The following is a 10682-nucleotide window of genomic DNA, read 5'->3' as shown; positions in this document are numbered from 1 at the left end:
CGAATTTGAAGGCAAGCAAAGTGCTTGGCGCGGTGACCTGGCTAAGAGCAAGTGCTCAGGGGTGTGAGCGGTATTGTTCTGATTATGTCACAGATTTCAGTAACAGAAGCCAAGCTCCGCCTCGCAGACACTGAGACTTGAGAGGAGCGCGGGCACCTGGTGACTGGACACTGGCCGTCTCTGTTCCAGGGTCAGTGGTTGGTGCAGGTGACCAAAGCAGAGTTGGGCCAGCTCTTATTCCATCAGGAATCCTTCGGTTGCAAGTGACAGAAATCAATTCAAACGAGCTTGAGATAACAGGGAAATTTCCGGGGCTCGGGTAGCAAAAACTCCTGCCCGATGGTGTCCCGCTGGGGTCCCGCTGGGGTCTCGCTGGGGTCCGAAGCACCGACCCCGGGGGACTCAATACAGACAACTCCCGGGCGCCATTGCTCCTCGCCAGCTTCCTTCTCGCCTCCTCTAGACGACTTCTTCCATCAGATGGGGGTATGGTGGGAAAACGGCCTCAAATAGCCTCTGTCCTCCCCCACGGCCTTGCCTCCTGTCTCTCCCCCATAGAGAAAGGCTTCCGGCTCCACAGCGCCTGATCCAAAAACCCAAGGAAGTATCCTCATTGGCTCAGCCCACCGTCCGGTCCGGATGGGGCATGCTGATTGGTCCAGCTGGACTCGCCGGCAGATACCTCAGCCAATCACAGTGGTGGGGGCGGGAACAAGTCAGAACATGACTCCCATACTAACGTGAGGCGGGTGGCATCGTTTAAACTCCAGCAAACAAGTACTGCAGCCTCAGGGCATTTTCAGGACTGGAACCCTGAAATGCCGAGTGAGCGCCTGACCAGGAGATGTCAAAGGGAGTGCTTGTGCCGGGTCTCAATGAATGAATGAACGGCTGAGTTACTGCCCTGTGCCCAGGGCCGCCCCGGGACAACCCGCAGCTTCCACAGGCCCTGAGTGACTCCAGGCCGAAACGAGCGCGGGCGCCCCGCACCCCTGTGGAGCGCGCCTCAGCCCGCAGCGCCCCGGACGGACCCCTGGGCGGTGGGCGGAGCCTCGGAGACCCCGCCGCCGCGAAGAGCCCCGCTGGGGGCGGGGCTTCAAACCCAGCATTTTGGCTTGAACCATCATCCACTTGTTAGAGGGGAGAGCCGAGAACGCCCTGCCTCTTTCGCCAGCCCTTGAACCACTCCCCGGCCACAGAAACGATGCGCCTTCTTCTATCATGGTCCCATATTTTCCCTTGTCGCTTCGTAGCCCCTCGCGGCTCCAGGCAGCCACGCATTTGAGCCTTCCCCACCACCACTACGCAGTGGCTCGACCCAGTTTGACGCATTGCAGGGAAGGCCGGACCAATCGGCGCCGCGCTCTCATTTCCGCTGTGCGTCGGGCCCAATAGCGGCGCGGCTCACAGAGGGACGCGTCACGCGCCGTCGAGCCGTGCCCCTCCGCCGGCGAGGCAAGGGAGTGGGCCCAGGGGGCGGGGCGCGCGGCCACCGAAAGTAGTCCTCCGCCGGGAGCGCGCGCGCGCGCTCTCGACGGCCGAGCCCAGCCGCGCGCGGGGCCGGGACGCGAGGGCCGCGGGCCCGTCGGCGCGGCGCGGGGCGCGGAGGGATCCGCGGAGCCGCAGTGCGGGGGCGCGCGGGCCGGGCGGGGCGGGGCCGGCGAGGCGGGGCGCGCGGCGGCGGCCGTTGAGGGACCGTTGGGGCGGGCGGCGGCGGCGGCGGCGCGCGCTTCGGGCAGTGAGTGTGGAGGCGCGGACGCGCGGCGGAGCTCGAGCTGCTGCAGCTGCTGCCGCCGCCGGAGGAACCTTGATCCCCGCGCTCCGGACACCCGGCCTTCGCCATGGTGAGTGAGGGGCCGCGGCTGGGCGCCGGGAAGCGGGCACGGCGGGGCCGGACCCCCGAGGAGGCGGGCGAGCCGCGCGGCCAGCGCCTGCGGAGCCCGCTCTGCCCCGCTCTTGGGGACGTCGGACCCCAGCAGGGGGCTGTGCGCGGCTTCCGAAGGCGACTCCGGCACCCACGGGTGTCCGGATCCCCGCGCGGGCATCTGGACCCGGGGGAGGGGGCGGCGAAGTGCAGAGCTGGGCTGGGCCGGGGGCGCCGTCGCGGTGAGGATGCGGGAGCCGGGGCGGAGCGCGGCCGGGCTGCTCCCGCAGGGCTGGGTGCTGGGCGCGCCGGGGCTGGGGGGGGGTCCTCATTAGAGGGGCGCTGCACGGGGGGAGGAGGTGCAGACTGGGGGTGGGTGGCGGCGAGGTCGGAAGGTGCTCTCGAAGCCCCCCGGGGGCTGAGGATGCGGCCGGCGGGCCCCGGGCCAGTGCCGGGGGGGCCGGGGGCTTGTGCTTGATGGGGGACCCATCAAGCCATCCCAAGGCTGCTGATGGGTTAAGGCTGTTTGGGGGCTGGGAGGAGGTTGGCTTTGCTGGGGGCAGGGGAGTGGGGGGCGGGAGGGGCCCCTGAGAAAATGCATTTGAAGGTGAGCCGGCAGGTGGGCTTGGGGGGGGGCTGGCGGACGTTGAAGGATGTTGAGGTGGGCCTGGGTTTAAGGGGAGATGTGGGAGCCTCCAGGGGGCGGGGGACACAGAGCAGTGCTGAGGGGGTGGGCCCCCAGGCCCTGGCCCAGGAAGAAAGGGGCTTGGGGGAAGGCCCCAGGGCGGTGGGAGCAGGTGGGCGGAGTTGTTCAGGGCCCGATGGCGCACTGGAGGCTGGTGAAGTGGGGGTGGGGGAGTGAAAGTTTGGGGTGCAGCAGATGAAGCCCGGCAGCCCATACCCAGGCCAGGCTGAGCGGGAGCGCGGGTCCCTCCTGGCTGCCAGCGCCAGCGCCGGCTGCAGCTCCTCGCCGCTGCCAGATGACCGTTCCCATGCCCTCCGGGTAGGAGCTGCAGAGCCCGGCCGGGGAGGACCCCTGGGGACCCCTTGGTCAGCCCAAGGCGTCCACGGAGCCTGGGCCGTGAGAGAAAACCTGCAGACTGGTTCTTCCCTGCTCCCTGCTGCCCGCGGCCCCCCCAGGCTCAGCCCAGGAGGCGTGCGCAGCCATCCTGCCTGGCACGGCTGGGGCGAGCCGGCGGCCGGCCGTGTATCAGATCTCAGACTTGCTGACCCAGACCTGAAGGCTCCGCTTGCCACCGCCCCGTGCTCCCCAAGCAGGGCCCCACCCCCACCCCAGGACCCCCGCATTGGCCCCGCCTAGCGTCCCTCTCCCTTGTCATCAGCAAGGTGTGGGTGGGACAGGGCACTGGGAACCGGCCTTGGACTTGGTCCTGAGCGCTGTGGCTCCCGCTTGGCCCGGGTGAGGGGCCCTGGCCCTGGTTTCTGATCTCATCTAACAACCGCCCTGGCATCGGCCGGGGGCCGGGCACGGCGGTGAAATAATACCCTCCTCCCTCCCCCACCCAAGCTGGTTTTTTTTTTCCCTGTCCAGCCTCTTGCTGGAACCCAAGAGGGCAGGGCAGCCGGGCTCAGGATCTGCGGATCTGCAGGTCGAGGCAGGGAAGCAGCCTGAGGGGGACCCGGCCCTGCTCGGGGTCCAGCGAGTGCTTCCCAGGGCTCCATTCGCGCCAGCAGCCAGGCCTCGGGAGCTGTAGCCCGAAGCTGGGGCCTTGGCGGGCCCTCCCCGCGGAGCCACGCCTTTCTGCAGCAACCCTGGTGTATAACCGGCTGGTCTGCACCTTGTCTTCGTGGTGGGGACCGGCAGGCGCCAGCCTTCGCACCACGCCGTGCGGTGGCAGGGTCGGCAGGGTCCCTGGTCGGGTCCCCTTTCCTGTGCCAGGCCGGGGCAGCTCCTCCCTCCCTCTGAAACCAGAAGCCCATCCTGCCTTCTCACTTTCCCAGGCGCTAGCTAACTCAGGTGTCGCCGGGAGAGCCAGGGCCCGCGGCACAGCCTCGCCGGCCCTCCCTCTGGAGTCTGGGCTTTTCCAGAATGTGCATGCGTGGTGGTTTTTCCCTTGTGCCCCTCCTCAGCCATCTCCCCTGTCATCATCACTTTGATGTCCCCTCCCATTCTGGGGGGCAGGGGGTGGCCTCAAGTTCCCCTTCCTTCAGGTTGAAGACAGTGCGGGCCAGTGACTGTTGACAGCTGGGGGGTGGGACAGGCGCGTCCGTCCCTGGCCTGCGTGCAGCCTGGGGTGGAGACTGCGGGTCCAGGTTGGCAGCAGGCTGGGCTCGCAGAGGCACGCCGGGCGCTGCTGTGACGTGGGCCCCTGCCCCTGTTGCGCAGTCGTCGGGCCCTCCGTGGCCAGGGCTGCTGTAGTGGCCTAAAGCTGAGTGGGGATCCGGCCCCTCCTGGCTCCTCCCCCATGGGGCTCGCCGGCCCATACCCAGGCCAGTCCTGCAGCTCCTGCCCCGCCCCCAAGCCCGCATGCACCAAGGGCTGCCTGCCGCGGAGCTGAGCTGAGGCTGGGAAGGGTTAAAGACTGCAGCGCTGCCGAGAGGAGACGAGGAGAGGAGACGATGAGACGGAGTCCGGCCACCGCTGGTGCGCGGGCGCAGCCCCCGCCGGCATCTGTGCCCCGCCCCTGCCTGCGGCTGGCTCTTGCAGGCACCCAAGCATCTCAGAGCCACTTGGGTCCACCTGGGCCTAGCGCCTGCAAATAGGTGACACAGAAACTGGCAAAGATGGCCCCAGAGGCCTTCCCTCTGCCCTACCCAAGGACGGGCCTGTTCTGGAGACTTCCAGAACAGCTGCCTCCCCAGCCCCGTGCCCCAGCCTGGGCGCCCTGCGGTGCCCCCCGGGGCAGCTGGTTTGGGTCTGGGGCAGGCGCTCGTCCTGCCTGTGGGTTTAGGCGGCTCCAAGTTTGCCAGCCACCAGGACCCAGCGTCTGAGTCCCCGGACTGCTGGCCCTGGCCAGGGCGGAGCTGGGCGGCCGCTGACCTCTCCTCCCTCCCTTCCAGGCTGACCAGCTGACCGAAGAGCAGATCGCAGGTGAGTGCAGCCCACCTGCAGCTCCTGCCAGGCCTCCCCCCACCTCTGTCACCTCCCCCAGACCAGACTCTCAGAGCTCCAGCCCGACAGGCTGTGGGCGGGGCTGCTGGCCCCCTTCAGGGAGGCACTCCCACCGGCCCAGCTTGGCCTGCTCTGCCTGCTGCTCCCTCCCGCACCCCCCATGGCGCCCTCCCGCACTGAGGGCCTTGTCTCCCTGTTGTACCCTGTCGCTCGGCTCGTGTTCCTTGGTTTGGGACTCGGTTCTGTTGGCCGCTGCTGGATCTGCAGTGCCTAGCGAGTTGTAGGCCTGGGAGACCGGCACAAGGGGGCATCAGGGAGTGGGCCTCAGCTCGCTGGTCAGGTTCACCTGGCTGTGTGACAGCCGTGACAGGGACGGCAGGAGAGCACTCACCCCCCCCCCACCACGCACACAGTCACACCTGCAGCTTCGAAACGCGGCCCCAGGCGGCTGCAGTGGCCTTGTTTACCCAGCGTGAGCTCAGGGGACCCCGTGACCCACTCTTGTTCTCCCCACCCCCAGAACAGCAAGCCCTCGGCACAGGGCGGTGCCAGCATCCCTGAGGACGCTAGCCCCGTTTCCCTGGGGCTCCAAGGCTCGGGGTCACAGCGGCCGGCTTTGTGTGCCCCCAACACACACACTCTCGCAGGCGCATGCGCGTACCCTGTCCCGCCGCGGGCGCTGCACGTGCACTCGCGCTCCTCACCCTGTCCCCATTAGCAAGCTGCCCACACCCTCGGGACGCGCTGCCAGGCGTCTGTTCTCTGAGGGCTGGGGGTAGGGGAGCTCCAGGTGCCAGAAGGGGCCCGGTGGGAGGGCGGGAGCCACGTGCTCCTCTCCCGCTGCGGCGCGGCCCCAGCTGCGGCCTTCCCACTCGGCACCCCCGGCTCGGCAGCCGTCCCCCACGCACCGTCCGTCAGCCGTGCTCGGCTGCCGACCACCCCCACACCTCACCACGCGCGGCGGCGCAGCTCCGGGGAGCCGGCGGTGCCCCCACTCGGCGCCTCCCTGCCCGGTCCTGCCCACGCGACCTCCTGCAACCCAGGGTCAGACCGGGCCCTCCGTGTTGAGTGACTGGAAGGGAGGGAGGACTCTCTCCCGGCGCTGGGGCGGCCCCTGGCCGGCCCCTCCCCGCCCCACCCGGCCCCTCTCTCCCCACAGAGTTCAAGGAGGCCTTTTCCCTCTTCGACAAGGACGGCGACGGCACCATCACCACCAAGGAGCTGGGGACGGTGATGCGGTCCCTGGGCCAGAACCCCACCGAAGCGGAGCTGCAAGACATGATCAACGAGGTGGACGCCGACGGTGAGCCGGGCCCTCCCGCCCGGGGCTCGGGCGCCGGCGCAGCGCCCGGCTCAAGGCCGCTCCCCGCCCTTCCCCCGCAGGAAACGGGACCATCGACTTCCCCGAGTTCCTGACCATGATGGCCAGAAAGATGAAGGACACGGACAGTGAGGAGGAGATCCGAGAGGCCTTCCGCGTCTTTGACAAGGTAGGCCGTGCTGCGGCCGCCCGGGGGCCCTGGCTCTGCTCGTGGGCGGGCGGGGCGGGGCGGGCGCGAGGGGGCCCCTGAAAGCTCCGCCCGCCCCCAGGACGGGAACGGCTACATCAGCGCGGCCGAGCTGCGTCACGTCATGACGAACCTGGGCGAGAAGCTGACGGACGAGGAGGTGGACGAGATGATCCGAGAGGCCGACATCGACGGGGACGGCCAGGTCAACTACGAAGGTGAGGGCGGCGCCGGCGGGGGGCGGGGGCGGGGGGGGGCGCGCCTGCACCTGCACCTGCCCCTATCCCTATCCCTGACGCGCGCGCGGGCTCTGCCCGCCTGTCTCTGCAGAGTTTGTACAGATGATGACCGCGAAGTGAAGGCCCGGGCAGCTGGCGATGCCCGTTCTCTCGAGCTCTTCTCGCGCGCGCTCTCTCTTCGACACTCCCCCGCGTACCCCGCGTACCCCGGTTCTAGCAAACTCCAGTTGATTGACTGAGACTCTGATAAAGCAACAAAAGATTTGTCCCAAGCTGCATGCCTGCTCTCTCCTTCCTCCCTCCACGCCCCCTCCCTCCGCGCCCTCCTGCGGCCTGGGCAGGGGGCTGTCCTCCGTCTTGGTCTGTTTCCTTTTGTTTGTCATCTTGTTTGGGGTGCTGGGGTGGCCGCCAGCCTGTCCCGGACCTGCTGGGGAGGGGAGCGAGGCCCCCGCCCAGGTGGAGAGCATGCCCATGGCTGTTGCATGCAAGCAGCCTGCGTCCGGGTGCCGGGTGCGGATCCCAGCAGCCGAGGGGGGCAGGGGTGCCGAGAGAGGGCTCCGGAAGGCCTGGGGGAGCTGTGGCACTGGCTGGATGTGGCCCAGGAGGGGGGCGGGCCCGCGGGAGATGGCCAGGGTGGTGAGCGGCGCTGGGCCCTCTGGCTGCTGTGTGACCGAGCCGTTGGCTCCCTGAGGTTGGGCCGGGGGCGCTGTGCTGGTGGGCCTGTTCGGAAGGATCTCAGCTGTTCTGTAAATACCTGGTGCTAACATCTCGCGCGCTCCCGCTCGTGCTGCACCCCAGGGCCCATCCCCGAGTGGGGGAGTGGGTGTGGGCTGGTCGCTTTGTAATGTGCTGGTCCCTCCCCACCCCCGTTTTTTTTTAAATCCCCCTTGTGCCACTTAGAACTTCCATTTCGTCCCGAACCCTGCTGGGCTGGCTGGGGGCGGGGAGAGGCAGGATGCGCCCCACCGCGCTGCCCAGAGCGGGCCTACCGCCCGCTCCCTCACCCCTGTGCTGCCGTGCGCCTCTGCCCTGGCCCTGCCTGCTCCCCCTCCCCAGTGGAGAGCATGACCCCTGCCCTTGCTTCTGGGACAAGTCAGTCAAGGTGGCGCCGTGGCCGCCCGGCTCCCTCCCTCCCTCCTCCGGTCCCCATCCCCCCCCCCAGGTGGATCAAGTCTTTTTCCCCCCGGGCCCTGCCCGGCTTTGAGACCCTTCGCCGCCGCCCCCGGGCACCCAGCCTGCCAGGGCGGGGTGGACAGGGAGGCCCAGCTGAGACAAGGGCAGCTGGGCGTGGGGCTGTGGACTTTTGCGGAATGTTTTGGTTTTGTTTTTTCTTAAACCGGGCAATATCGTGTTCAGTTCAAGCTGTGAAGAAAAATATCTATCAATGTTTTCCAATAAAATACACTGACTACCTGACTTGCCTGCCGCTCAGGTCTGTGTGGGGGTCTTACCCTGGGGGGCTGCCCACTGTGCTAGAGAGAGGAACCCCCCCCGCCCTGCGAATCTGGGAACCAAGAAGGGGCAGGCCCGGGGCTGGGGTGGCAGGACCAGGCTGAAGCTGTGTGTGGGAGGGAACGGCCTGTGGGGTCCAAGGCGGGACTCCTAGAGGCTGGGTGAGTGTCGGGCAGTGCCAGCAGGGTGCCTGGCACCCTCCTTCCAGCGGTCTTGACCTCAGCAGGCCCAGTCCAGGCCCAGGCGGAGCTCAGCACAGCCGGGAGGAGGGGCTTGTTTTGAAGCTGAGCACCACGAGCCCTGAGCAAGCAGTGCAGAGACCTCATTGCCTGCTCGCGGCGAGGGGGGGTGGTCTGAACCCTGGGCAGCTCACACCTCCCAGGCAGGGCTGGGGGAGCCAGGCAGGACGGAGCCTGGAGACGCAGTGCTGCCTCCGCTCGTCCTGCCCTGCCTGGGAGCGTGGGGCCCGATCGAGGGGCCTCGGCTGGGTCCAGGGCCAGAGCCCGGCTCGACGTGGGGAAGTTAAGGCTGCTCTTCCGTGGCCCAGCCTCCGTGTGCACTCCTCCTTTTTTTTTTTTTTTTTTTTTTGAGATTTATTTATTTGAGAGGCAGAGAGAGGTCTTCCAACTGCTGGTTCACTCCCCAGATATGGCCACAATGGCTGGGGTTGGACCAGACTGAAGCCAGGAGCTTCCTCTGGGTCTCCCACACAGGTGCAGGGGCCCAAGGACCTGGGCCATCCTCCACTGCTTTCCCAGGCCACAGCAGAGAGCTGGATCGGAAGTGGAGCAGCTGGGACTTGAGCCGGCACCCATATGGGATGGCGGCACTGCAGGTGGCAGCTTTACCTGCTACGCCACAGCGCTGGCCCCTCTGTGTGCACTCTGCCACCTGGATGTGTCATGGCACTTGGTGGTGCTGTGACTTGTGGTCTTTGGCCACCCGCCCACCTCCGTGTCCTGGCTGCACCCCTTACTGCCTTCATGGCTTCAAGCAAATAGGTGCAGCATTCCTGGACCTCAGGGATGCTGGCGTAAAATGGGTGCCTCCTGGGGCTGGGCCGAGGAGTGGACACTTGGAAAGGCGGGGGGCCCGGTGCGCCCGTACTGCTCGGGCGTGGGGAGCCCACTCTGCAGACCGGAAAGCCGGGGCCCAAAGCAGGAAGAGGCAGAGCTGGAGCGGGGACTGGCTGTGAGCCTGAGGCTCCTGACGGCTGGGTTGTGCGTGAACAGACTTCTGCAGGCCGCGGCCAGCATCCCCGTGCTGGGGCCCAGGGCGGCGGAGCTGAGAAGCCTGCGGGGCCGCCATCCCCACTCCCTGTCGGAAAGCACAGGCAGGGACTTGGCTCAGCGTCTGCAAGATGCAGCGTGAACATAACCTGTAAGCGGCAGGTAAGGTCCCCTGGGCAGGTGTGCAGAGCAGGCCTTGTGTGTGTGTGGGGGGGGGCCTGCTGGGGGCCCGTGGGCGGGGCTGAGGGTTAGGGAGCTCTGACAGGAAGGGCCCCGGGCTGCGGGGGTTGCACCACGCTTCTGGGAAGTGTCTGGGCTGGCACCCAGGCCGCCCCTCCCTCCCCTGCTTTCAACTACCGCAGCCTCCTCCTTCCTGCCGCTGGCATTATTGTCCCCCTTGGGTCCTAGACTCCGCGCCTCCATCCTTGATTATCAAAGACATGAGGAGCGCTCAGCTCCCATTGGCTGCAGGGCAAGCACCGAGGGGCGCTGCCTGCACCCCAGGCAGGGAAATGCCCCGTGGGGCTCCTTTCCACGAGCTGCTGGTGCAGCTGGGCCTGTGACCCGGCCAGGAAGCACACTGAGGACGCCCCAGGCCCCTCCCTGCCCAGCGGGGAGCCCAGCTTCTGGCGTAGAGCCAGTCGGCTTCTCGGTGTTATTCCCAGCATCACCACCAGGGGGGGCCGTGGTGCCAGGAGGCCCTGGTCAGCTGCCACTTCAGGTGTCGCCAGCATGATGGGGTGTGAGTATGTGTGTGTGTGTGTGCACGCACGTGTGTTAAGCCCCCTCCCCCTCTGCAGGGGCCCTCCCAGTTCTAGCAGGATGGGTATGAATAAATTTTTAAAGGAGGTCTCCTTGGTGACCACCGCAGGCTAGGGCGGGCGTGCCTGTGCGTGTGCTCACTGACCATGCCCTCCCGGGGCCTGCATGCTGCACATCCCCCTGTGTAACTGCATCAGTGATGCGATCGTCCAATTGTCGCCCGCCCCTTGGGGAGCAGGGAGGGACCATGTGGTGTCAGTCACGCTGCACCCCCAGCCTCAGCCAATCGGGCTCAGGGGGGTGGAGCTCAGTCCTCCCCTCCTCCAGGAAGCCCTCCCTGATGTGGGCCCTAGCCCCCAGCCTTGCCCACATTGAGAAGAGGGTGAGCAGAGAAACCTCAGCTCGGCCGGCCGTGGGGCCTAGCCCTGCTTCCAGGCAGTGGCGCCCACCCGGGAGCGGAGCCGCTCGGACAGCGCCGGGCAGCGCGGACAGCGTGAGCGAGCTGGGAGAGACCCGGGCCCGGCACGGCTGGGGTCTGAGATGAGCAGCCGGGAG

General features: G+C 67.6%; 1 protein-coding gene across 1 annotated transcript; it reads left to right on the top strand.

Annotated features, from left to right (window-relative positions):
• The first annotated feature begins 1686 nt into the window (after positions 1 to 1686).
• On the top strand, positions 1687 to 8100 carry CALM3 (calmodulin 3). Its single transcript, XM_051837396.3, has 6 exons — positions 1687 to 1844; positions 4886 to 4916; positions 6097 to 6240; positions 6321 to 6427; positions 6528 to 6663; positions 6776 to 8100. Exons 1-6 carry the CDS (start codon positions 1842 to 1844, stop codon positions 6802 to 6804), a joined length of 450 nt encoding a protein of 149 aa, XP_051693356.1. The 5' UTR covers positions 1687 to 1841; the 3' UTR covers positions 6805 to 8100.
• The last annotated feature ends 2582 nt before the right edge of the window (positions 8101 to 10682 follow it).

Source organism: Oryctolagus cuniculus, chromosome 18 (assembly GCF_051225735.1).
Source record: "Oryctolagus cuniculus isolate XC-2025 breed Fujian yellow rabbit chromosome 18, ASM5122573v1, whole genome shotgun sequence".
Lineage (NCBI taxonomy): Eukaryota > Metazoa > Chordata > Mammalia > Lagomorpha > Leporidae > Oryctolagus > Oryctolagus cuniculus.
The sequence above is the reverse complement of the archived record's forward strand: the minus strand, read 5'-3'. Positions and strand labels throughout refer to the sequence as shown.

Excerpts from the sequence above, each read along its gene's own strand:
- CALM3 (XM_051837396.3), top strand. Across the intron at positions 6,428-6,527 it reads CCTTCCGCGTCTTTGACAAG|GACGGGAACGGCTACATCAG; the intron begins GTAGGCCGTGCT and ends GCCCGCCCCCAG. Across the intron at positions 6,664-6,775 it reads CGGCCAGGTCAACTACGAAG|AGTTTGTACAGATGATGACC; the intron begins GTGAGGGCGGCG and ends CTGTCTCTGCAG.